Below are 25,887 nucleotides of genomic sequence, written 5' to 3' on the forward strand. Positions count from 1 at the left end.
ATCCCACCTGCAATTCACTGGACACAAACCCCAAGTTATGTAACAACATTAAGAAAAAAAAAGTTTAAAAATCAAGGTTTGTGCTGGGGCCATTATGCCGCATGAAGTTGTAGCATCATCCACCTGCACTGTTGATGCCCCATGCTTAAAAAGAAAAAAAGGCAAATCTCCATGACCGCTAAGGCCAACAGGCATAGCTCAAACTGAAGGAGGCAACCCAGTGTCCACCATCCCTCCCTTTGCCTTGCAGTTTAAATGGTGGCGGCTTGCCTTGTTTTAATAGGAAAACCTACAGCTGGCTGGAAAGGACTGGATAGGGTTACTAAAAAAGTTGTCTGTTCTAGCAAGGGGGATGAGCAGGCTCAGAATAAGTTAAATTATGTACACTTCTGCACCATTCTCACTTTTCAAAGTGATACTCTCAATTACAGGTGACAGTTTCTATTATCGGAAAAAAAATGCACTGAGTGAAAGAAAAAAAAAAAAGTTTCTGGATCTGGCAGGTTTCAGGAAGAAATCCCAGCCCCATGTTAGCAGCCTCCTTATTCTTCTTTGGAAAGGCTTGACCTGCAGGGAGGGAAGGAAGCCTGCTCTTTCATTTATCCCGGTGACTTGCAGCTATCTTGTTTTTGGAGACAAACAATGCACCTGGGGGCCTCTGAAAAGCAGGAGCAGTGCATCACTGCGCCTCGGCGTGACTGCATGAGTATGACATAGTTGGACAAAAAAGCCTTTTCATTCCCCCTCCTACAAGAGCCTCAGGGGATTCAGCTTCCTCTCAGTACCTCTTGCAATCTACATAAAGCTATTTTTTGCCACAGGGGCTCAGTGCTGAGTGACTGAGCGCTCTGGAGTAACACTTGGTAACACTTATTCTTGGTAACCCAACAGCCCCTCGGGGATTTGCTCATGAAACAAGCCCAAAATGGGGGAATGCACAGGAAAACTGCCCAAGACTGAATTCCTCATAGCTTCACAGCAGCTGGAGGGTGAAGGATAGTCCATTTTTGTACACGTTTCCTAAATTTCCAAGCAGCTCCACCTGAAAGAGTGCTGAGCAGCCCTAGCGATGGCTGTGACATGTCCCAGGAGCTGCCTGCCCTCTAACCCACCAACACTATTGTCAGAACCCCAACATTTGGGATGTCATGATCCACAAATTCAGGGTTCAAGAGCCCAAATTTTGGACTGGGGGGGGGGGGTGGTTTGGATCCCAAAGTTGAGGGTTGGGGGGGCTGGCATACCAAATTGAGTGGCTCTGGGGTGGCAGAAAATTGGAGGGATCAGAACTCCAAAATACAGGGTCAGGACTCCAAAATTTGGGGGGTCAGAACCCAAAACTCAGGGTTCCAGAGCTCAAATTTGGGCATTTGGGGGATCTTGGACCTGAAATTTGGGGGTTTCAGGATGCAAACTCCTGGGGAAAGACCTCACTTCGAGATGAAAATATTGTTTCTGATAAGTGTCTTAAGCCAGAAAATAGGAGAAAGAGCTCCACAAATTAGAGCTTTGGAATTGATTTAGTTAAAAATGGGAAGGAATTATGCCTTGCAACACTGAGCAAGGCAGGTGAATATGATATAATTTAGTCAGGTAGAGGAAAAAAGGAAAGCATGTGCAGGATTTGTGACAGGGGAGCTACATGAGCTTAGCACAGCTGAAGTCATGAGTAAGAATTGGATACATGTTTGGGAGGAAGATTCCCCATTCCCTCTACCCCTTTGGTAACAGGTATTTTGAGAGTGGGGGAGAGGAAAGGCAGGACATCAGCACCTCTGCCTACATCATTTCCTATACAGGGAATCACAGAAGAAATGGAATGGGTTGGGTTGGAAGGAACCTTAAAGATCACCTCATTCTGACCCCCCTGCCATTGGCAGGAACACTTTCCTCTAGACCAGGCTGCTCAGAGTCCCATCCAATCTGACACTGAGGACTTCCAGGGACGGGGCATCCACAACTTCTTTGGGCTACCTCTGCCAGTGCCTTAGCACTCTCACAGTAAAAATGTTTTTCCAAATATCCAATCTAAAACAACTTTTTCATTCTGAAGCCATCCCCATTGTCCTGCCACTACCTGGCCTTGTGAGAAGTCGCTCTCCATCTTGGTACAGACTCCCTTCAGGCACTGAAAGGCTATAGTGAGGTCACCCAAAGCCTTCTCTTTTCTAGACTGAACAATCCAAATTTTCTCACCCTTTTTTGATAGAAGAGGTGCTCCATCCCTCTGATCATCTTGGTGGCCTCCTCTGGACTTGCCCCAGCAGGTCCCTGTCCTTCCTGTGCTGGGACCCCAGAGCTGATGCAGCTGCAGGTGGGCTCTGACCAGAGCAGGGCAGAGGGACAGAACCCCCTCCCTGCCCTGCTGCCCGGGGCTCTGGGTGCAGCCCAGGATCTGGGTAATTTCTGGGATGCAAATGCACATTTACACATTGCTGGGTCATGTCCAGCCCCTCATCCATCGTTATCCCCAAGTCCTTCTCAGCAGAGCTCCTCTCCATCTGCTCAGCTGGGCTTTCCTGTGCTGCAGGGGTGCCTGGCTGCTCACCTACCACTACACATGCAAGGCTTCCAGCTCTGCAAAGCTGTGCTCTCACTGCACAACCATCACACCGTAATAACATTTCACAATGTGATAAAATACCTCAAAATAGCAGCTCATATTTCTCTGGCCAACTGTCAGATAATGCACTATTGAGACAGCACAGGTTTTATACAGCAGGCAGTTGCATCCTTCATGAAACAGCTACGGAAGTGAAAAGCTGTGAAGATCCTCCCTCATTTTCTCTAGCCTTGTCCACTGCTAAGGTGAATCAAAAATAATACCCATTTGGGGTTTTTTTTATTATGGTCTATCACCAGGGATGTAACTGCAGTAAAACTGGAAAGAAGAGACAAGACAGTAAAGTAGGGGAAAAAAAAATAATATAAAGGAGAGGAGTTGAAAGAGCTGGAAGTAAACAAACCACCTTTCTAAACTTCCTGCATTGTTAAAGGGGTATTTCCTGCACCAACACCTTTCCAGACTGAGGGATGAGTATATGGATTTGGTTAAAAAAAAAACCTCATCTGGTAGCCCTAAAAGTCTCCTGGAATACCCAGAGGGTGTCTGAAAAGCATCAAAGAAATGGTGAAGTTCCCAGTCTCAGAACAAACAAGATGGCAGAGCAAGGAGCACGCTCATAGATCTCAGGGAGTGTCATGGAGCAAACTTCACATCTAATTCTAGAGATTTTCTCTCTTCCAACATCCAATAAGGAACATCCCTCCTACACATGGGTGAGCAAAAGATTGAGGGTGGCTGGTTGATGTCAGCAATCCAATTCCCTAAGACATGCTGAATAACACTTCTTGTTTCCTCAGACATGTTCTGTGTCTTCCATGATAGATTATTTTTCTTTTTGCATCCATAGACTGGAGTACTCATAAACCCATCTGGGGCCAGGGCAGAGAGCACGAGGCTGTAGTTAAATGTCAGCCTACAGGCTGTAACCAGAACAAAGCTGAACTCAAATTTAAACAATCAGTACCTCCACACTGAGACCTTTCCCTGGTACCTGTGCTCTTTTTCATTTAGCAAAGCCTCACGCACAGCACCCAGTCAAAGGTGAATTTTAAGTCAGACAAACAAGCATTTTAAAAGTCTCCCCATATCACAGACATCAGGATCTGAGCATATATTGAATAGTTAATTGCACAGAGATGGGGTTTTCAGTTGCCCCCCCTCAAAAAAATAGTTATGTTATAAATCTGCTGTATTTTATGCATAGAAAAACTTGACAGTGCCCAAGTTATAATATTGCATAAGTTATAACTTATAGACCTCTGGTAACTTATGCATGAAAAAAAGTTGACAGTACTTGTGGACACAATTGAAGTATCATTAGAAAACTTTTTGCATAATTTCTGCACCATATTAAAAGACTCAATCTGAGATATTTCAGAAGAGGCTCATTAAAGGGCTCTAGTATTGTTCTCTGCTAAATAATCTGTTTTATGACTCCCTCTCTCCGTACCTATTCTTATCTAAGTCATCTACCCTGACTTGCCAACTACCTACACAAGAGAGGTGAAGAGAAACTTAATTAAAAAAAACAAAAAAAAAAAGAGATTTTCTATATTTCCAGCATTGACATTGAAAGGTTCATACTTAATTTACTGTACACAGAATTCAGAATTTTTGTACATCTGCACTGTGACGGAAATGGCATCAAAAAGGTAAATTTGGACATTACAACTGTAGGAAAAAAGGAGTTGTTGGTAAAGAAGCCAGAATTTCAAATACACTCAGAGCCTCACACCACTGCTGGAGCATCACACTGCTACTGGAAACACAAGCACTTTTATGCTGCACAATACATCAGAAGAATATATGCATAAAAATATCAGCAGCTTCTCTTTGTGACAAAGTCTGGTCCAAATAACCAGCCAGGAAGGTAAAGATGCAAATCAGTATTCTTTGCATTGTTGTTCTTGGCATGATTCATAAGAACCACAGGAAAGGGATTTAGGCAAATGTTTCATAGCATGGATATGATCTCACACTTCAGTAGGGGCAAGGTGAAAGCAAAGAGAGATTTTTAGCAGGAAGATAATCATCAATGCCAAAAAAATCAATTTGAGTCAAAGATAAATGCATAGCTTCCTCTATCAAGAGAGTTTTCCATAGCAGGAACTGCCCTCAGCATCACCCTGCACCCACAGTCCAGGGCTGTTCTCACAGCACAGCTTCCCCAGGCTGGGTGGCAATGCTCCACACGGGATGGCCAGAGAAGCACTGCAGAGCACTCACACTTGTTAAATAGCAATGGAAGCTTGCACCTAAACAAGTGCATTTTTGTGTACTGAGATGGGAACAGATCCTTGTCTCCCACCCTTAGAGCAAGGTTTCTTTCACTCTTAACTCAGCATCTCATTGCTTTATGTTAACAAATCTACAGCTCAGCCAAGATAACAGGAAAACCTCACTGCAAGGAATGAGCAAAATAGATTCTTCTGCTTTTGCAGGTATTTCACTTGAATTACATTTTAAAACAACCTATTAGTCCATGCAGATTTTCCAGTGAATGAATCAAATGCATATAATGTATCATAAAGACATTACAGTGAACAAAACAGAGTTAGATCACCAAATTTGAGCTTCAGTTTCCCTCCCAGGCACATTTGAGATGCCTGCAGTCCCAGCCTGGCCAGGAGGATGCCTGGTGGACAAATCCTGGCTTCACTTCCCCAGGAGCAAAGAGTGGGACTGCAGGCAGCAGGGCCTTCTGCCTTATTGGCAGCCAAGACCTGATGCCCAGGGAAGACAGTAAATATCAGGAAAATATCACCACCTTCTTTCCCAGTCTCAGAGGCAACAAGCAGTATATTTGCACTTAATGATGCCATATTTGAGATTATATATTTAATAATCTCTGTAGTCAGACTGAAGCTCAACTCCAGGAGCTCTGAAAATTAGGAACATAAATAGCTGTGGCTTAGCCTTAGCTCTCTTGCAAAGAGCAGCCCACCTGCACCCAGAGCTGATGGGAGGAGTGCACCTTCACCTAAGGTATAATTCAGACATCCAAAAAAAGCAGTATAATATCCTGTGGTTGCTCATTATTTTTCATAAGAGAGAGGAAACAACATCTGTGTAATAAAACTACCAAATATAAGTGGAGAGTGGAATCAAAATCTCTGGTTTTCAACAAGTCTGGAACATTAATTCTCAGTTTTCATTTTAAACTAGTTTTTATATTTTAGTTCACAGTACCTTTCCTTGTTATCCATACACCTGCATTCCAGGCACAAGTAAATTGTCTTGGACCTCTGTACACCCATTGCCTCAGGAATCATTTTACATTTGCAAAAGGATGAATGAAAATAGCCTAGAGTCTGATATGAACATCTTTGGCTGTAGTAGCCAGCATCCCATACTCCTGGAGGTAATCCTCTTACTGTGATTAGCAGAAGAACAGAAGGTTTGTAAGGAGGGACTTAAGGGGGCTTTGGCCTCAGACAGGGTTCATAGCCCAGGCTGGCTCCTCTGCTTCTTGCATGAGTAGCCCACACTGAATTTCAAAATCCTTGCTAGTTAAATACATGCAAGGGATTTCTAGGAAGGCGAGAAGAAGAATGAAGTGTGCCAGAGAGAAACAAAAGTGTATACGGTGCATGCTGAAGGTGAAAAGAGAAGTGAAATTTGAGGTGGTGGAGATGTGGGTAAAGCAGTTTCTGGAAAAAATGTGTCAGGGTATCTGTGCACAATGAAGAACACAGGTGGGGAGAAAACCACAGAAGGCAACATCACAGCTTCCAAGAGAAGGGGGCACTTATCCATCAGTGTCTGGATTTTAGGCCTGCTGAAGCACAGAATGCCATGAAAGGAAAGCTACCACCAAGACCTTCAAGTCTTCTGTTCCCACAACACACTGGAGTCCCACTCCAATCCTACTGATTCCCAGTTTCCTCTCAGCATTTACCTGTTACTCACTTGTTGCTGGTAAGACAAGGCTATAAACTATTCATTATTTAGAAAGCTGATTTTTCCCCCTCCAGAAATCTGCACTGTGCAATTTAGCTCCTCTGAGATTTACTCAGACCCCCCTAAATAAACCCAACCAAATTCACTGACCACATATGTCATTCTTGGTTACAGCACTGCCTCACGTGTACATAAAAATCAGCTCAACTGCTCTACAGTGTTTAATAATGAACAGCTCCCAGTTTCCCTACTGGCTCCTCTCTTCATTTCTTGTTTCTGATTCATCTGCACCTTCCTATCAAAAAAAATTTTCTAGTCTGAGTGCACTGTCTCGTAATCCAGAAGACAAATCCATTCTACTAGACCTCGTTACAAAGCCCAGGTTTCATTATTCTTCCTAATCTAGCCAAATTATACTAAAAAGCAGAGCATTTTTATTTATTCCACCTAAGATGAAAAGAAATATTATGGAGGGATAGACTAACTTTAAGCAGGAACTTCAATTTGGGAGAGCTCATTCACCTGTACTTAATGTACTACTGTATTAAAAAAGAACAAATTCAAGTCAGGAATGAAGCAAAATAGAAACCACAGCATCCTGCAGACAGGCAAAACAGACCGTGTGGAGCCAGCTTCTCCTGGACTGACTCTCTGACTGACAGCTCCTGCCAAATCCCTCCAGACCTCTTCCTTACACAGCCTTCCTCAGAAAGCTCTCTGGGAGCATCTCTCACCAGCCAAGCAAATTCCCTGGCTTTCAGCAGGATTTTAGGTTACAGCTCTGCAAAACAACCTGGGAGAGCATATCTAGAAAAGCCACATTAAGGAATTGGCTTTCATAATCCAGGAGTCCCAGCAGAAGAAGTTTGAACAGGATTTTCAAGTTGGAAAAGTTTCACTTTGAGAAATATGTTTTAAAGGATTTCCAGCAAACTTTGTGAAGACAAGAGTGAACCTAGGTGAGCTTGCACACAATTCCTCAAGAAGAACAGAGCAATAGTTCAATGCTAATATCAATTTCATCTGTGCCTGGAGGGGTCATGAGGAACTGTACCACCCTCCAAAGAGCCCTTTACGTTCACAGGCAGCAGAAATGCACAGCGTGGAGGAGGAGGGCGCTGGAGGTGCATGAAACAGCAAAACTTCAAAACAAACTGGACTGTTTCCAAAACAGAAGAGCGTTGACTCTGGAATTACATCTAGGCATGATCTTGTCTCCCTAAGGACCCACAAACTGGTGGAGGAATTTGAGCTGGCACATTTACCTGACAGGTAAGTAAGTAGTTGGATGTTTGACACAGTGTGGCAGCTTGTCAGAGTAATAGGACCCTAACACACCACAGCACCAGTAGGATAAAAGGAATCAAACACACAACACAGCAAGCTCATAAAAATAAAGAAATAATACTGTTTTTTTTTCAAGAAAGGTGACTTACCTGCCTGATCACCTATGTAGTATACTTCTAGAGACAAATTACAACTTAAGAATTACTTTTGAAATTGATTTTGAGCTGATTTGTTGACAATTTGTTCTTCAAAGACCTGTACTCCTCTGGGAGCATCTTTGTTTTCATACAAGCTCCTGGAATCTTCCCCTGCTCTTGACCTCAGCATTCAAGCATTTCAGATATATCCAGGCACTGGCTAACATCCCTCTTCTACAAACACAGGTGGCTGCTGGCTGAACTCAGCCTGGTCATCTCACTGGACATCCCACTGTGTCAGCAGCTGGGATGGGTCTTCTGTCCTGATTAATTTCTGAGGGGCAAAACCATCTCTGTTGGTGTTCAGCCATGAATATTATTCCTCAGACTTCCATTAGCAGTGGCATTCACACAAATTACATATTGGAGAGAGAAAAAGTTTTCTTTTTATGATAATGCAGATCATGAGTGACGTGGTTGATTTTTCTTTAAGATATAATCTAATGCTGAGAGCTGCAGCAAGAGCACAAAAAATATCTGATAGCTCAGAGCTGCAGTGTTCTGTCTTCCCTGCACTGTGCATGGATTCAGGCACAGCAGAGAGTGACAATTCCATACTCCAACACCAGAGGTGAGACACTTAATGTGTCTTTTAGACATGGTAACAAAAGGCATTCGCACAGAGTATGCGATGAGACCACAGAGCAAGGAAAGAGAAAAGTGCTAATAAGAGACTCAGAGCAGCATTTCTTGTGCTACATCACATGCCATTTCTTGTGGTATGTCACTCTTCACAGACAGTTTTGTTGGTTTCCTATTCCTCCTTCTATCCTGAAGAAATGTTTGAGTTGTCTTTATGGTTCAAGAGACAAGCTGAAGGCAGGATTTAAGCACAAAGCTTTGCAGAGACCTTGGAACTTTTACAGAGATCTATAACTGCACTGACAAAAGACGTGTATATTTTGTTTTGATTCTTATTGTAAGCTAAGACTCAAGTGATTCTCTCCTTCTTACTACAAATTCCTAGCTTATGTTACCTGGATATATAACATTACTACAGATAAACCAAAGACCAGCTGTAACACTGACTTTCCTTTGAAAACTTACCCTTCACTCTCACTACTGAGCTGCTGGCTGTGATTTTTACTGCTCCAAGCACCAACCACAGAATCATTTATGTTGGAAATGACCATGGAGATCAAATCCAACCATTAAACCAACACTGCCAAGTCCACCACTAAACCATGTCCCCAAGTGTCACATCAACATGGCTTTTAAATATCTCCAGGGATGGAGACTCAGCCAGCTCCCTGGGCAGCCTGTTCCAGAGCTTGCAACTCTTTCAGTGAAGAAATTCTTACATTTGTTAGGATTATCATGCTGTACATGAGCCTAGTAGGTTTAAATTATATTCTCAGGCTACTTTTGTTTAAGAAGCTTTAAAATTTCTTCTTCAGGGAAGCAGGAGCTGAAGTTTCCTCTCCCACACCCCTCTGCAAGGCTGTCACAGGTTTCTGGAGGATTCACATACTCCAAGGACATGCTGCCAACCAACAAAAACATTCACCCTTGAGCATGGGAGGATGCACATGAACTCACCTTATGTCATTCTGAGAGCCTTGGCTTAAGGAAAGAAACATCACCCCCAAACTCTAGCTTCTCCTACATTATTGAAATTAAGATGCTTTATTATGAAAGAAAAACAAAGAACCTAATTCCAGCAAACTAAATGCACAACACTGATAAACTTATATGGATTTCTGTATCTGTTACAGGAATGTTTTACTCTGGCTCCACTTGAGGGTTGGCTGATTCTAACTCTCCTTTTGACCTGTAGAACAACTTTCTCTTCTTGTCCCCCCAGATTCTTTGTCCAGTGATTACAGCTTTAAAAGTACCTCATCCACAAGGAAACGCCTGAAGACACAAGAAGGCAAAGGAGAAAAAGGTGGCTTGGCTGCAAATAGAGAGGAGCTGCTCTTTGGTGTAGTTAAAGTGCACTCACTGCAGCAAACATGTACATGCTTCAGGATTTCACAAATGCTACTTCAAAGGAGAGAAGGAAAAGGAAAGTTAAGTTTCTGTAAAACAACTTTTTTGGATGAAGTTTGGAGGACAGCCCTATTTATTAATTGATGAAAACATGTCCCAGAAAAATCAAGACAGGGGAGTCAAAAACTTTCAAAAACAAAGATCTAAGATCGAAACCCTCCAACTCTGACCCAGATGCACTGTCACAGCTTTTCAACACAGGCTAAAAAAAGGCAAAACCAGAAATAGCAGCTTCAAAAGAAAGTAAAAAACAACACTGATATTCAGAATAGAACAAAGATACAGATCAATGGAAAAACGTTTCAAGCTGTCTCCAATAGCTGAAACATCCTGAGAGTAGGTTTCCCAAAATATACTTCCAAATGCTGTTGGATAAAACCTCTGTCATTCACAGTGTGGTAATTACTGAGGTTGGGATGGCTGCACTGAAGCCCTCCAGGAAAGAAATAGAAAGTCTGGAGACAAAACAGAGAGAGAAAAGGGTGAAAAAACTATGGATGTGTTGGTGTCAGGAAGAGGTGTGAGAAAGGAGGGATGACTTGACATCTGGTATTTTGCTGTGGCTTATTGGGTTTTTTTTGTAAAAAAAAAAAAATCTTTGTTCTTGCATAGGTATGATGTGAAGGTTACCCATTCCTTCTGCAAAACTTCTGCTGCTTCTGAAGAAATCCTTCTGGACTAACCATGAGAGCCAAGCACAGTCCACTGATTCATGAAAAAAAAACCTTGCAAAATTATGGAGCACCACTGATTCCTTGCAGTTTTTCCAAATGTGGACTCCAGATTCCCATTCTGCAGTACTTGCCCATATATTTATTTCAAACAGGTCTTCTGTGCCCATGGGTTGACTGAAATCTGCACACTGTCCTAAATTGTGCCTTCAATTGAATTCAACTACATGAATGGTACTAGAGCTCCCTCAAGCCTTCATGAGCACCATTTTGACCTTCAGTGGTCAAATTTGGGTTGTGTTGTTGAGGTTTAAGCATTTGACAATCTGGTAACCAGCTGCTGTGAGTGCTAGGAAGGACTCAGGTGTTCCAGCTCCTGAGAATGGCTCTTCAGTCTAATAGCAGCCAAAGACTGTTCACCATTTTCACCTTCCTATCATATTAATGTCTCTTCTCTCTGAGCTTTGATTTCCACTTGAACAATGAGAAACACTGGGTAAAACATCTACTTGGCACCTCTATTTGCAGATAGCACCAACACAAGGAGGTTTCAAGCTTCTCCAAGAGCAAGGGCCTGCATGGTTCTCAAAGAAAGCTGGGGGGAGGCAGCAAGAGTGCTGATGGGCACCAGCCCAGCTGCCAAAACCTGCACCAGCACTGAACACTGATAGCTTGGAAGAGAACAAGTTTCACTCTGCCCTGGAAGATGAGCATTTCTGCACACCCAGGGACTGCAGGCATGATGAGCAGTTAGTATGATGCTCAAGAAGAAAAGAAGCCAAACAGAAACTGAATATGAACTGTCCAATAAACAGCTTGTCACCAAAGGCAGAAGGTGAAAGAGAAGGTTTTTTTTACTCTAGAAATCAGCCATATGAACCCAGAGTTCCTGAGGGTTTCTAGGATCATCAAAATATCCCCAGTTTTTGTTTAAATTTCTGCCTGTCTTGTGCTTTCAGCTGGCAGTGTTCAGAGTGACCAGGGAATTACAACAGCACTAAAATGCGAGGAAAGCAAAGATGTGCATGAGATAAGGGCAGTTTTTTGGAGCCAGGTGTGGAATGACAAACTTGATCATTGAGAGCTTTTTCCAATTGTACCTGCTTCTTTCTCACATACACACTGGTCTAGGCTGGGGGAGGGAGTGGGGGGAATCTTCCCCTTGGTTAGCAGAGCAGCTGAGGGGAACTGTGCTCAACAGAGCTCCCTTACCCCGAGTTTCACAGTCAAGTGATTGGATTTGCTCTGGGTTGCATAAATTATCTGCAGGAACAGCCTGTGGATGTCCTGGGCAGCAAGCCTAAGGGAATATCACAATCACAGGGCCAAATCCTGAGACACACAAAAAGTGTCAAATAAAGCCCACTAGAAAAATACCTGCCAGCTGCACACACGTGAGGCCATTTAGAAGGGACACAGCAACTCCCCTCATTTCCATGGGGGAAAATCTCTGCATATATCTTATGGAGTCCAGAGGCCAAACTCTTTGTTTAATTAGTTTAATTTCATAGAAGATACCTGGTTTCTTTTTTAATTATGGATGCAATTGCATTTATGGGAGGCAGCACCTGCTCCATTGGCCCTTTCCCTCCATGCCTGCAATGCTGATTCATGGATGCCAACACAAGAGGAGTTCCTGGGTCTTTTTCCCAAGAAAAATATGCTGGCAGTCACGCAGTGCTTGGCTGTTCACAGGGCTGTCCCACAAGTCTCTACCACAGAGCTGCCACCCCAAGAGCCTCTGGGACTCCTGCGGCCACTGGTGAGCGAGACCGAAGCTGGATCATGATCCAAAAGCAAACATCAGCCACCAGGGTTTGGGGTAAAAGAGACTTAGCTCCTTCTCCTGCCAGGAACCTGGGCACAAGATGGGTGTGGATGGCTCAGCCTGAGAGAGCAGCTCTGCACTGGTTTTCAGAAGAAGACTATGAGTAAAAGCTGTGATTCCTCAAAGGACTTTTCATCCTCACAGCACTGAAATATGTGTGTATATATATATATATATATATACTACACAGTTGGATTTATTAGGAAAAAACCCCAATACTGAAAACTGGCCACCAAAATACAGCCTGGGCACTGAAATATTATATTTATGCCCCAAGATGATGCAGGAGAGCCAAGCAGAGTGGACACACAAGTGCAGAATGTTCCCAGGTGAAGGCTGATGAACACGCATCAGTGACTTCTCCATCAAGGTCAGGAAGACTGAAAACTGGAGAAATAGATTGCAAATAATACATAAACTTAGATCACAATGTGATAGCACTGGGAGAAAACCTCCAAGAGGAATTTCTGTGAAATGTTTGGGTTGTTTATTGTAGGGTAAGAATATTGAAGCTGCTGTAAACTTGGGCTGCATGGGACAGATGAGCTCTTCAAGGTCTCAGTGCTGCTCTTTGAGGATGTGCCATCAGATGGAAAAGATCCTCTGCATGGGACAATGCACACATAAAATCACAGCTTGTTTTGTAACTCAGTTTTACATATGCATAAACAGATATACCTTTTTAAAGAAAATATTGTTCCATTGGCACCACTGTATCTGTATTTTTACTGCTGAGGCAGTGGGAATGCACCAAAAATGAGTGAAACTCCCTGGATGAACATATAAAACATATACACCCATGCATCCAGGGAGCGTGGGCAATGCTGAATACCTGGTTAACCACTGAGAACCACTTCCAAAGGCTATTTCTGCAGAATATTGTGGTGGCTTATGGTGGTGATTCAGTGAGGTGCTAACACTGTTTATGCTTAGCATTTCAGGTGTAACATTTACACAGACAAAAACAAAACCAAAAAAAAAAAAAAAACACCAAACAAACAAAAAAAACCACCAAAAAACAAAAAGAGTATGAAGTTTGTACCTTTTTCTTTTTTCTTGATCCAGGCTTGAAGAACCTGTCCGTTGCAGCCAGGAATCACATAAAGGAAAACTAATGCTACAATAAATTTCTGTTTCCAGGAAGAGGAAAAACATGCATGCTTGTTTGAAACACAGTGGGAGTATTTCAAATTCAAATTTGAAATATTCCCAAATTCAGCTCTCTCAGCTCTGTGGTACCCAGGCTACACAAAGTGCTTACTTGAAAGCATCACTCTTTAGCCATATCCTGGTTCCCTGCCACCTCCATTTCCCAAGCTTTAGTTAATATTTGTTGAAAGCTTTGAGTAGCAGTTCCTACAGATCACCTTTCAGAAGTCTGTGTGACTGCTGAGGTGATCAGTGCATCTCAGAGCCCTGCTCAGGGAGAGAGCCTGGGAAACATTTGCATTCAAGGCTGGGAGCACCCCCAGTCTGGCCACTCCGGGTGAAATTCGCAGCCTGGTTTCCAAACAAACACCTGCTAAATATCCTCAAACGCCGCTGCTGGAGTTACTGGGAACGCAGGGTGTCCCAAGACTGGAAAAGCAGCATCAGTAAAGGGTTTTCCTTCCCTGAAGAGGGCTCCCCATCTCGGTTTATATAAAGAGCGTGATGGTTTTACAATATCAGGAAGGAAAAAAATAATAAAAAAAGAAAACAACAAACCAGAAGAAGACAGACAGACGGTACCTGTTGTAACTCCATCTACTGTAGGACATGTTCCTGTTGCTGCTGACCCCATCCATCTCCGGCTCGGCTAGCGCGCTCCCGGCATGGCTGGGCGCTGCGGGCAGGGCGGGCGCTCACACACCTGCCCGGGGATGGGGCAGCCGCCTCCGGCCTTGCGCGGCACCGCCGGAATTCACCGCCCGGCAGCGCCTTCGCATCGAGCTCTGCTGCTCGGAGCAAACCACTGCCAGTGCCGGGGAGGGAGGAGGAGGAGGAGGAGGGAGGGATGAAGAGAAGGGGAGGCTCCCGGGGTCCCCGCCGAGGGGCCGGGCGCTCGGAGGCAGCCGGAGACGCGCAGGTAACAAACAGGAGCGCGGCTGCTAAGCCGCTTAAGGGATATTCAGCCGGGCTTGTGCTCCTCCTGCTCCGCCACACGCGCCTTATTTATTTATTTATCCCGGTTGCCACAGATACGGGTCCATTGCGCTGACATCAGCCGCCTCCCACCCCAGCGCCGCGATCTTGCCGGGGGCGCGCACGGAGGCCATGGCTGCCCGCGGGGTCAGGGCAGCCCCTCAGGGACGCGGCCTCGCCTCAGCGCCCGCGGCCCCCGCGGCTGGCAGGGGCACTCGGGGGGCAGAACAAACTCTCGCACTCCCCGCTTCAGCCACTGCTCTGGCACTGTGCGTGGTCCCAGCTCACCCAGGGCAGCGGTGTGAGAGCCCTCCAGCCTCAACGTGGCTCTTCCTAAGCTGGCACCTAAGGCCAAACCACCCTCGTGGCTCCAGCACACGCGTCCCTGCTGGGGACAGCGGTGTCCAGTGCCAGGGCCTGTGCCGAGCACTCTGTTTGTCACCTCTGTCAGCTGAAGGCAGCACGGGGCCGTGGTGCTCCTGTGCCTCTGTCAGCAGCGCAGCACCCGCGGTGCTCCCAGGTGCCCATACCTGCCCAGTGGTTGGGAATCAGGTCTGCTTCCCGATGTCCCACGACTGTGAGGCTTGGCTGCGTGGCTGGGCAGTGTCTACTGTCCTGGAGGACTCACAGCATGACTTTCCACGCACAGAAGCAAGGATGACTCCCTGCAGTTCCCTACATTGTTTCCCAGGTCTTGCTTGAAGAGGGGGGCAACACTTGCTTTCCTCCAGCCACCAGGAATTTCCCTGCTCTCCAATAAAGATGGTCATGAAAGAAGTCTCAACAGCCTTGTGAGGGCATCAGCAGGTTCTCTCTCCATCTTGGATGGGCTCCATTAAGTCCCTGTAAATTTGTATAGGTTGAGCCCCCCGAAATAACCCCTGCCTTGATCCTTACCCACTGCTCCCGCCTCTTCTCCTCATTTCACCTCCTCACACGGACCTTGGAAATCAAGTTGGTCAAGAGGCAGTGGAGGCTCTGGGTGCTGTATCTACTGTCACTAAATCACCCAGCAACAACTCCCCATTTTCCTTGTCAGGCAGAGACAGCAGGATGATGACCCCATCTCCTGCAACACCACAGCACACGGGGCTGCCCAGAAGGTCTGACCATCCCTAGGCTAAGGGAGGTGCTTCTAGAAGCAGTGTCAGGTCAGCACAGCCAGCCCCCCGGGCAGTGGAGGACATCTACAGACACACAGGGAGGTGAGGGGCTGCTCTCAAACCTTTCCCAGACAGTCCCAACTCTTTGGCCTGTGCTAGTATCTTCTGACTCCTTCATTCACTGCTTGGCCAGCTGGGTGCCCAGCCCTGCTCTTATTTGTAAGATCTCTCATGAGAAATGTATAAAAATCCCAAGGATACATAAAGTCTGGAAGGGACTTAAGTGAATCAGGCCTTGTCACTCTTTTCACAAACCACTGTATCTGATGAGGGTTTCATGATGAACCTCCAGAGGCTGCTAGAAGAGCTCCTAGAGCTCCAGAAAGCAGCTGAAAGTCCTGGAGTTCCACCCTGCTGACAGAGACTTTCCATTCCTAGCTCTAAAGTATTCACAGACATCAGTTAGCCAATTGTTCTTGCACCATCCCGTTCCTTTATTCAAGTAAATGAATGCCTGCCATCACTCTTTAAATTTCCAGTCTTTATAGTCAAAGGCTGAATAGAGCAAACCCTCAATCACTTTGCATCAGGACAGGCACAACAACCCCAAGAACTTTTACCATGTACCAGTTTTAACCTAAATCTAACCCTTTCTGAATATGGATGATATTTGGCCATACTTTTTCAAACAGGGAAAACATCAGAGTTCCGTGGAACAGCAATTAAAATGCCCAGACCTGAGCCCTGCTCCTTGTAACTGCATATACCCCATTGATGTGATGTATAGACAGTGCATTCCCCTTTATCTCTTTCATAATCCACGTGGAGTGACCTGGATGAATTGGACCATCTGGAAAGCAGAGTTACTCACAGCCCATCTCATCCACCTACCTGCTCTGCTCAAACTGAAACCATTTGCTTGTCTGTGGGATTACTCAGGCCAACATTTTCCACATGGGAGCAGTTGGAAAATCATCCTGATGAGTCCCTGCAGCCCAGAGGAACCTCTGTCAGAAACAAACCCTTCAAGTCACATCAACAGAAGCAAGGAACACAGGTTGGCTGCTCTCCTCTGTACATGCCTCATTCAGAGTGTAGCTCACTGGCACCTCAGGCTCCTTCTCACTCGTCCTGGACCAAAGCACTGAGCAGGAGAAAGTCAACCCCAGTGGTTCATTCTGACAGTGCAAATACACCCAGAGCTGTCTTGTCCCAGCATACTGAGGCAGGTGGGATGCAAAGATTTGGGGTTGACCCTACTGAACCTCAGGACAAGCACAACCTCTCCATACAGGTAACACAGCAAAACCAAACCCCTCCCCCCCTGCCAAATTTTGGCAGAGTAGTGCTTGGAAAACTTGCCTGTGCCTGCCTCAGGGGACCCCTTCACACACATCCTCACAGAAAAGGAGCTCAAGAGTAGAACCAAGTGTGGTCTCCACTGCTCTGCTGCAGGTAAACAACATCTTGAGAGTCCTTAGAAAAATACTCTGGGCAGCAGACTTAGCCTCCTGGGACCCTGGCATCTCCCTGCTTCCTGCACATGGTGACAGCTCTGCTCCTGCCCCTGACCCCACAGCCTGCAGTGCTGACAATATCACTTCAAAGCTGAAATTTTCAGAAAGGTTTTGATGGTGAAGCCAGGGCGCTCATGAGCCTGTGTAAGGGGCAGCGACACAAATGAGATCCATGCTGGAATTCAGTCAGGGAGAGAAATGGTTTTCTTGTCATTCATTCTGCTCCCAGTGCTTCAGGGCACTTGTCACCAAGTGTTTGAGCATGGCTGCATCCACACACATCCGAAATGAGTCACGTCTGCTCCCTGCTTCCAGAGATTCCGTCTGACCACTGCAGATGCAGGGACATCTCAAAGCAAGAATGTTGAATCTGGGGGGAGTGAGTGGCTGGGCTTCTGGGTTACAGCATATGAATGCTGGAGTAGAAATAACATTTCAGTTCTTCTTAAAAGCGATGAGAAGCTGCCTCACATACTCCCTATCCCAGTGCCAGCTGGAACTAAGCACTGAAAAGGCACAAAATCTTCCTTGTTTAAGGTGTTCAGAATACAGCAAATTACTTTATCACCCAAATAAATGTGATCTGGAATATTAGCTTGAGCTGTTGAAATACCACAGAAATTAAACAGGCAGCAGGGCTGCAGCAAACAGGCTGTTGCTGCATTTCCCTGCAGACAAATGGCAAAGTACCTGCTGAGTCACTGGATGGAGCCTAGCAGCTTTAACAGTGCAGAGTCAAGAACGCAACCTAAACTCCGGACTAGATATTCTAGAAACACTCTGAGTTTTAAGCGTGCTTTTTGGGCATGCTCACTCTGATTATGTATACATATTGTATCAACAGGACCGACGCTGTCCCCACCACCCCAAAGAGTTGCTCAATGAGATTAGGAGTCTTTCAGCAGCGCTAATTAGTGCTTACGCAAGCAGGGATTTCTGCACGCCCTCGGGGCTGCTGCCTGGAGGTGAGGATGCTCCCGGATCCGCTGCAGGCGCTGCCCTGCCACAGGGTCGCGCATTGATGTCCCTGACCTGCTGCTTCGACAAAGAAGTTCCTCCCTGTGTCCTCCCGAGGGGCTGCCCGAGTTCAAACGGGGTTCTGCAGGTAAGGAGGAGGTGGGGGGAGAGCAAGGACAGGGGAGATCTGGTCTCTTAAGCACCATTAAAGGGGATTTTTCAGAACGCCACTGTCCCATACTCACTGCCTCCAGTTGGGGACATTTGGGAACATCAGCAGGAGACAATTGCAGCCCAGCCTGCACGGCAGCTCCAGAGGGAGTCAGGCTGGCTTGAACCAAACAAACCAGTTCTCATTCAGTAACCAGACAGGTTCTAAGACAGCTCCAGGAAAACCAGTTACAAACCCTTTCACACCTGGACAGTGCACTCCCCTGCAGAACAAACATCTGGACCTTGCTTAAGAGGAGATTTGGGCCCGAACACAGGAACAGCACTGCAGAGTCTGCATCCCCATAGGAGCTCTGCTGCCTTACAAGGAGCATGAGATGCCTGTGAATAAAACAGTACATAATTCTAGAATTAAAAAAAAAAAAAAACAAACAAAAAAACAAAAAAAACCACCAACCCAAACAGACAACATCACAAAAGGCTTGTGGAGCAGCTCATTGAAATGAGGAGAAGCAGCAATGGGACAAGCAGTGGTGATTCCAGGACACTCAGCATCCCTGCTGGGGACTCCATAAGCCAGTGCCTTATATTCCTGCTTTATGCAGGAAACACAGTAAGGAGGAACGTGCCTGTCTGCTTTTCCACTTTCCCTCACATTACCCTGCCAAAGTAAAGCTTATGAAAGTTGGGCTTAACGATTTTGCCTGAAAAGATAGTATTTACATCCTTAAGAGCATCTGGCATAATTCTGTATTTCATCTTCCTTTCAAAGGATAATGCAGCTTCTAAAAATTCCCTCCAAGAGCCATTATGATTTTATGCTGCTCCTGATAAAATAAACAACTTCATTTGTCAGGCTCCAGGCATTTTGCAAAGAAGCCAGCACGACAATTTACATCTTGCAGAAAGGAACCTGAAGCAGCACCGCTTTCCTAGCAGCAACCAAGACAGCCTGGGAGACACCCACACTGGCCCTGCAGCCTCCACACTGCAACACCCCCATTCCTACACAGCCACAGGATGTCCCAACCCTCTGGTAATCTTCTGCCTGGAAGTGTTTAGAAACCTGACCCTGCCATCCATGGTGGTTTTAAAGTCCCAGTTTTCACAAGTGTAAGAAACTGGCAATGCATTCTTCAGAGCTCAACTTCTTCCTTCTTTTTAAGAGCTAGAAAATACTATATTTACTATATATATATATAGAGCAAGAATAGCATACACATCATATATATATATACACACACACATATATATATATATATATGATGTGTATGCTATACTTGCTCTATAGAAAATACTATAATTACTAAAGCAGATGAAGTCCACAGCAGCGTGGGTCCTTATCTGTATATTTTAGCAGGCTCAGTCTCCCTCATGGACCATATTGCTGAAAGGACAGCGTGGTGGTTTCATCCAGTGTGAACTACTAAGGCAATCTCTTAGTAATTCATTAGCTCTTTTCATCCTCTACTCCTCTCTGAAATATATCCTGATTTTCCACATGTACAGAAATGGTGGGACATAGAACAAGACTGTGCCAATGGATGAGTATAGTGGCCTCCTGTGAGGTATTGCTTTGTTAATCAATAAAAATAAAAAGCTCTGGACAATGATGCTCCAATTGACCACGCTTCCCTCCCCTGGGACACCAAAGCTTCCCAATGTTTCCCTCAAGGATGCAGCAGCTTGTGTCAGCCCTGAAGCCCCTCAGGAGCCAGCTGGCAGTGCCACTCTTTGGGAAATTCCAGTCCCCATCTGCTGGGGATTTTTACATTGCATTCATCCCTCTGGACTGGCATCCTCCTATCTGTGAAAGAAGTCCTGAGCTTTACTGACTGAAATTCAGGTTCAATAAAGTCACAATAGTTTTGTGGTTTGTTTTTTGTGGTGTTTTTTTTTGTTTGTTTGGGGTTTTTTTGGGTTTTTTGGGGGTTTTTTTGGGGTTTTTTGGTGGTTTTTTTTTTTTTTTGTATTTTTGTTTGCTAGAGAAGGAATTCAGTACCAGGCACATTAAAAAAGGCTCCTCAGGCTTTATCAGTCAGATTTGGGAAGGGGGAGTGGTGGGGGAGGAGGTGAAAATAGAAAAACAAATTTAAAATCCAATCAATTTACTCTTTTAAAAATTAATTTTTAAAGCTTACAAAATACATTATCATTGTTTAAATGTCATGAGAATTTTGGATTATTTTGGGTAAACAGAAAATGAAAATATCAAAAAGTGAATTTGAAATCCAGAGGCATGCCCACATGCATCAAGTTGTCCCCTCTACTGGAAAGTGGGAACTTTGTCACCTCAGCATAGTGACACAAGGCAAAAATGAGGAGGTGACTACATTTCAAATGGCATAGAACACTGTAACTTTCACTAGAGCAGGCAAAAAAAGCATCAACCAATCTCCCCTCCCTGCAGCTGTCAGCCCTTTCACATCTCAGGTTTGTGAAAAACAGTGACAGATTTCACCCTGGAACATAACAGTTACACTTTCCAGGCTTTTAATGCTGTTCTGAAATTAATAATGTAATTGCCAGATATGGAAAAAAAGTCACTTGATCCTGCTCAGGCTGAGAAGAATTTTGAATTATGAAATCCTTCACTAGACCATAAAACCACAGTAGAGGTCTGCTCTTGTGCAGGGCATTATTTCAGAGGATCCTTGTATGGATATTAAAGTAGCAGAATCTTCTGGCAGGTGACCAGTTGGAAACCAAGCTGCAAAAGCCTTGTATTTATTCCTCATTCATAGGCAGCAGCCCAAATTAAAGACCAAATTAAAGACCAAAGCCCCTTGTCCTTCTGCACACAAGGTACAATACCTATTTCACGGCTCATTTAAAACATCTGAGCCTGAGCTGCAAGACTTTGTCTCCGTGACATCCCACTCAACAAGCAACTTCGCTGAAATGGGAAACAGCATTTCACACATTCAAAAATATAACAGAAGTATCTGATTAACCCCTAAAACACATCAGCTGCACAAGCCACTGCTCCTGTTTCTTCTTTCTGGATCTCTGATGAGCTGGAGCCAGCAAATGCAAGCCTGGCATGCTTTGGGTAGCCACCACGGTCCAGTGCAACCTTCTGGCATGCATGAGTGCAAACCTGACCCCCAGGTAAGTCACAGAACTCTGCTGGAGTTCTAAGATGATTTAAATAAAACTTCTGATTTTAAAATTGCCCTTGTAAAATTCCATAGGCTCCCCTTGACCTGTTCCTCCAGCAGCCCCATGCCCAAGTTCACCAGCTGGTTCTCCCCAACATAGTGTCACTTGCAAACATGTTAAGAGTGCACTGAGTTGTCTCCTTCAGCTCACTGGCAAGGTGTTCAAGATGCCAGGTGAGATGCCTGCAGCCTTTCCCTTGTCACCAGACTCTGCCTGGAGGTGAGCCTGTTACACACTCTGAGGACCACCACTCCCTCTGAGCACAATCCATCAGTCAGTGCTTTACCAGCCCACAACACCCTGAACACCTTTGTATCAAAATAGGGTGGGAAGCAGTGTTGAAAGGCTTGCTGAGTTGAGGTAAAAGCATACACTGCTCTCTCCTCATCCACAAATTCAGTCACTTCATCACAGAGGCAACCCTGGTGGTCAGGTGTGACTGACTCCAGTCAATTCATACATTTACACAGATCATTCCCAACCACTTATCTTTTATGTGCCCAGAAATATGTTCCTGGAGGACTCATTGCATGACTTTCCATGCATAGAAGCAAGGATGACTCCTTGCAGTTCCCTACATTGTTTCCCAGGTCTTGCTTGAAGAGGGGGGTAACACTTGCTTTCCTCCAGCCACCAGGAATTTCCCTGCTCTCCATTAAAGATGGTCATGAAAGAAGTCTCAACAGCCTTGTGAGGGCATCAGCAGGTTCTCTCTCCACCTCGGATGGGCTCCATTAAGTCCCTATAAATTTGTATAGGTTGAGCCCCCCAAAATAACCCCTGCCTTGATCCTTACCCACTGCTCCTGCCTCTTCTCCTCATTTCACCTCCTCACACGGACCTTGGAAATCAGGTTGGTCAAGAGGCAGTGGAGGCTCTGGGTGCTGTATCTACTGTCACTAAATCACCCAGCAACAACTCCCCATTTTCCTTGTCCTGCACCTAACTCCTGAAAAGACAGAGGGGAATGGTCAGGAATATGTCACATTCAGTCTTAGCAATGTGAAGATGTCAAATAGGAGTTCTAAGGGATTGCTCTGGTGCTACAAGTGAAAAACAGGTGTGTCTTTTCTATTTCCCTTCAAGGACATTTGTTCCAAGTAATACTGCTGGAAAGAAGTCATCACAAAGCAGCAATGGAAGAGCCCAAACCTTGGAACCTGGCAGTAACAGATGCCTTCCCAGATACACTACAAACACAACAAAATTTGGTTTCAGAAGTCATTACGGATGTGTTATTTAGCTGAATATGAAGTGTTTATACATAACTTTCTGATTGCAAATTGTATGTTCTTTATTGTTATTATTGTTACTAATGATACACAAATCACTCATTTTTGCTTTGTCTCTGATATTCCCAACACAGCTGGCAACTACAAAAGTTGGCAAACCCTGAAGAAATTAAGAATTTGTACAATGTTTTAATTAACATAAATCTAATGTTTTAGACTTGCAAGCATCCTTCCTGCTTTTCATATCAAATTCTTCAGAAATACTATTTATAAACCACTGGTTTTCCCCAGCTATTGACCATCCGGATTTTACAGAATCCATGGAAAAGGATTACTCTGAAATAGCTGTGACACACGGTGGCCCTGTTTTATTACAGATCAACAGCTTTGCATTCCTACCCTGCCTGTTAAGAGCAGGCACTTGAGCTCTGATGGGGATCCCGGGGAAAGCAGCACTTCCCAGCGGCACGTAGGGCTGCCCCTGGTGCCATCTCGTGGTGGTCTGTAGGAGATCCCGGGGCATTCAGAGAAGTAATTGTGCTCTACTGTTCTTCAGTTCAGTTTAACTGATGTGAGAAATGGGTTTAGCACACCCTAATCCACACCTTGGACTAAGAGATAGGGAATTAGGAGGTTAATCACTGTCTCTACTTGCAATTTTTGGTGTTTGCACGTTGCTTGCTATTTCTCACTCTACAATGTCAGAAGCATTTTTTAAAATGTAGTAATTTAAGAAATGCTAAGGTCACTATAAATAAGTAAAAGTCTCTCAAACCCTTTATAACTGAAGTATTAAAAGTCTAGAATAGCAAGCAAGAAACAGAAAAGTCTAGAACAGAAAGCAAGCCCAGCACATATTCACAATGTTGTTATTAAGTTTTCCTTGTAGTTGAATCCCTTGCCTTTTCCACATCTATGGTTTCTCATTTAAAGTTTTTTATCTTCCCAGCTAAAGGATACTCTAACTATCCCCCATTCTCATTTCTACACTGGACCTGTTGCATGCAAGTGTTCCCATGGTCAGAGCTCTACAAGGATATTTAAGTATCAAGAATTTTCCCAAGTTTTCTGGCCTTCCAACACGTGTGCACAACACTGGGATTAGGATCTCTACTGACCACCATGCAAAACCCAGAATTTACTTCAAGCCTGCAATTTTAACTTGACATTACAACAGACCCAGGTAAGAAGGCAGGAAAAGCCACACTTACAAATTGATGAACAGCACATTTACCATCCAGGATGCTCTGAGCAAGAGCCCCTCTTGACAAGTTTAAGCCTTCATGTTTTGACAGGCTGCTGCCCTGCTGTGGTCAGTGCAGTAATGAAGGAAACAATCCCATTCCCCTCTATTTCCAGCTTGGTTGTTTTCCTAAATTCTGTTTGAGTGTTTTCATCACCGTGGTTTTGATACATGAGGGTAACCAACTTCAAAATCTATACCTAAATCAAGTGCAAATGCATTCTGTTCAGCCTGACCCTTTCTCAGCAATGAGCTTCTAAAGAATAAGTGCAGATAATTTTTGGCAGTATTGGGCTTGTGGTGACTGACTTCGTAAGTCTCCTGTTTGGAGTAGGCCCATCAGCCTTGTAACAAGATGTGGCAAGGCCAGTCAGCGACTACACAACACCACGGGTGAAATCGTGTCACATAAATGATGTCAGAAGAACCTAAGCCAAAATTTTTGTTATAATCCAGACTTGAACTTTATCAATGATGACTAACCACAAGGCCATGCATTAAAGTCAGAGTTTTCCTTGGCAGTAGTGGGAGTTAACACTTTTCAAATATATTTTGCTTTATTAACCCTTTCACAATAGCTCATCTCATGCTTCCATGCATAAAAAGACTTTTGCTTATGAGCACGTCAACCCCACTCCTCATCCAGGGGAGTGGCAGGTTCAGCAGTGTGAGAGGCCAAAAGAGGTGTTTTGTGCTTTGAAACACAGATCCAGACCCTACCCTGTGATCTAGGAAGAACAGGAGATAATTTCTGGGTACATTTTAAGCTCCCTAGATTGGTGAACTGCAAGTTTAACAGATTTATGGATGTGGCCTTGAACTGAAGTAACTACAAACATAAGTAACAAATCTTAAAAGCATTTCTTCTGCCAGGAAATTTTTAAGAAACTCTCTTGGCCTGTCAGCTAAACTTTATTCTACAGCAAGGTGGCAATGCTGTAAATTCACAACTAATCCATGGCCTATGGATCAGGGCTACTATTTTAAAAGACTGACAAGCTCCCTATTATATTGTTTCAAGCATCACATGAGGGCCAGAAGCATCATTTTTCACCATTACTTTCAGCTACAACAATTAGAAAAGCAAATAATTGAAACACCTTCAGTTGTTTTGAACTCGCAATCACCAAGATCATCATTACACACCAAAAATCCCTATTGCTTTTCTAAGTATTTACTTCATGCCTGAAGAGTAGGATCCAAATGCCTACATTTAAGACCTCCTTGAAGTGCCACAGAGTCCAGAAGAGAGATGATAACACCACACAGATTTCTCTGCACATTCTCTCCAAGAGAAGCCTTAAAAAGCACATGCACATGTCTTAGTTAATAAACTTTGCACAGCAGCTGCTGGTGGTACCAGGGTTGTTTATTTTGTTTGTAAAGTTCACTGTGGTTACAACGTGGCTTAGCAGGTGTAGGTTCTTTAGCATCAACATCCTCAAATTTATCCATCTCTCCACGTGGAGCTCTACCACCTTCTCTATCAGCTCTGAGAAACTGCATATTAAAAAAAACTTATTTTTGTAACACTCTACTATTTAAAGCCTTTTTACCATGACAGAAAGGTTAAAAAATAAAGGAAAAAAGTTATAAAATCTAAAGATATGTTCACTGAACAAGTTCAGTCTCAGCACACATGCTGTAATCTGTTGTCTTAACTCATTCTAAAGCCACACATTCAGTGATTTACCTCCAGAGAGCTTTACATAGTTAAGAAAACACGTGGTGTTTGCTACAGGCTGTAATTTCTTACATTTGACTTGAAAAATGCAATGCATCTCCCAAATGTGTTTCCACTGTAACTCCTTGTTTGAATCTTCCACACACTCCTCCTAAGTAGCCTTTCATCAACCAATAAATCCACCAGGGAGGGGAAGCTGCCCACTCTCTCAAAACTGCATTACACATGCTATCCTAAATTACATTAAAAAAAC

At 44.4% G+C, this 25,887-nt stretch overlaps 1 protein-coding gene and 2 long non-coding RNA genes across 11 annotated transcripts in view; 1 reads left to right on the forward strand and 2 right to left on the reverse strand.

Annotated features, from left to right (window-relative positions):
- LOC140684255 (uncharacterized) overlaps positions 1 to 13,468 on the reverse strand; it is a 41,366-nt gene extending 27,898 nt beyond the window's left edge. The window contains exons 1-2 of the long non-coding RNA XR_012056237.1: positions 12,683 to 13,468; positions 1 to 12,520 (exon numbers count right to left, since the gene is read on the reverse strand). The exon at positions 1 to 12,520 is cut by the window's left edge and continues 27,898 nt beyond it. This is a non-coding gene — a long non-coding RNA (uncharacterized lncRNA). The remainder of the gene's footprint in view (positions 12,521 to 12,682) is intronic.
- TUB (TUB bipartite transcription factor) overlaps positions 1 to 14,554 on the reverse strand; it is a 137,793-nt gene extending 123,239 nt beyond the window's left edge. For 2 of the 9 annotated variants that reach the window (XM_072929648.1, XM_072929646.1), the window contains exon 1: positions 13,484 to 14,138. In XM_072929648.1, coding sequence (XP_072785749.1) covers positions 13,484 to 13,596 — 113 coding nt within the window. In that variant the 5' untranslated portion in view covers positions 13,597 to 14,138. Of the gene's footprint in view, positions 1 to 13,483; positions 14,141 to 14,172 lie in introns of those variants that run through there. The other 7 variants (XM_012574259.5, XM_030273827.4, XM_012574258.5 and 4 more) reach the window with 7 other exon arrangements.
- A 3,599-nt stretch (positions 14,555 to 18,153) lies between these two features.
- On the forward strand, positions 18,154 to 24,579 carry LOC140684256 (uncharacterized). The gene is made up of 2 exons (XR_012056238.1): positions 18,154 to 18,290; positions 22,562 to 24,579. It is a non-coding gene; the product is annotated as an uncharacterized lncRNA (long non-coding RNA).
- Positions 24,580 to 25,887: the final 1,308 nt, after the last annotated feature.

This window comes from Taeniopygia guttata, chromosome 5 (assembly GCF_048771995.1).
Source record: "Taeniopygia guttata chromosome 5, bTaeGut7.mat, whole genome shotgun sequence".
NCBI lineage: Eukaryota > Metazoa > Chordata > Aves > Passeriformes > Estrildidae > Taeniopygia > Taeniopygia guttata.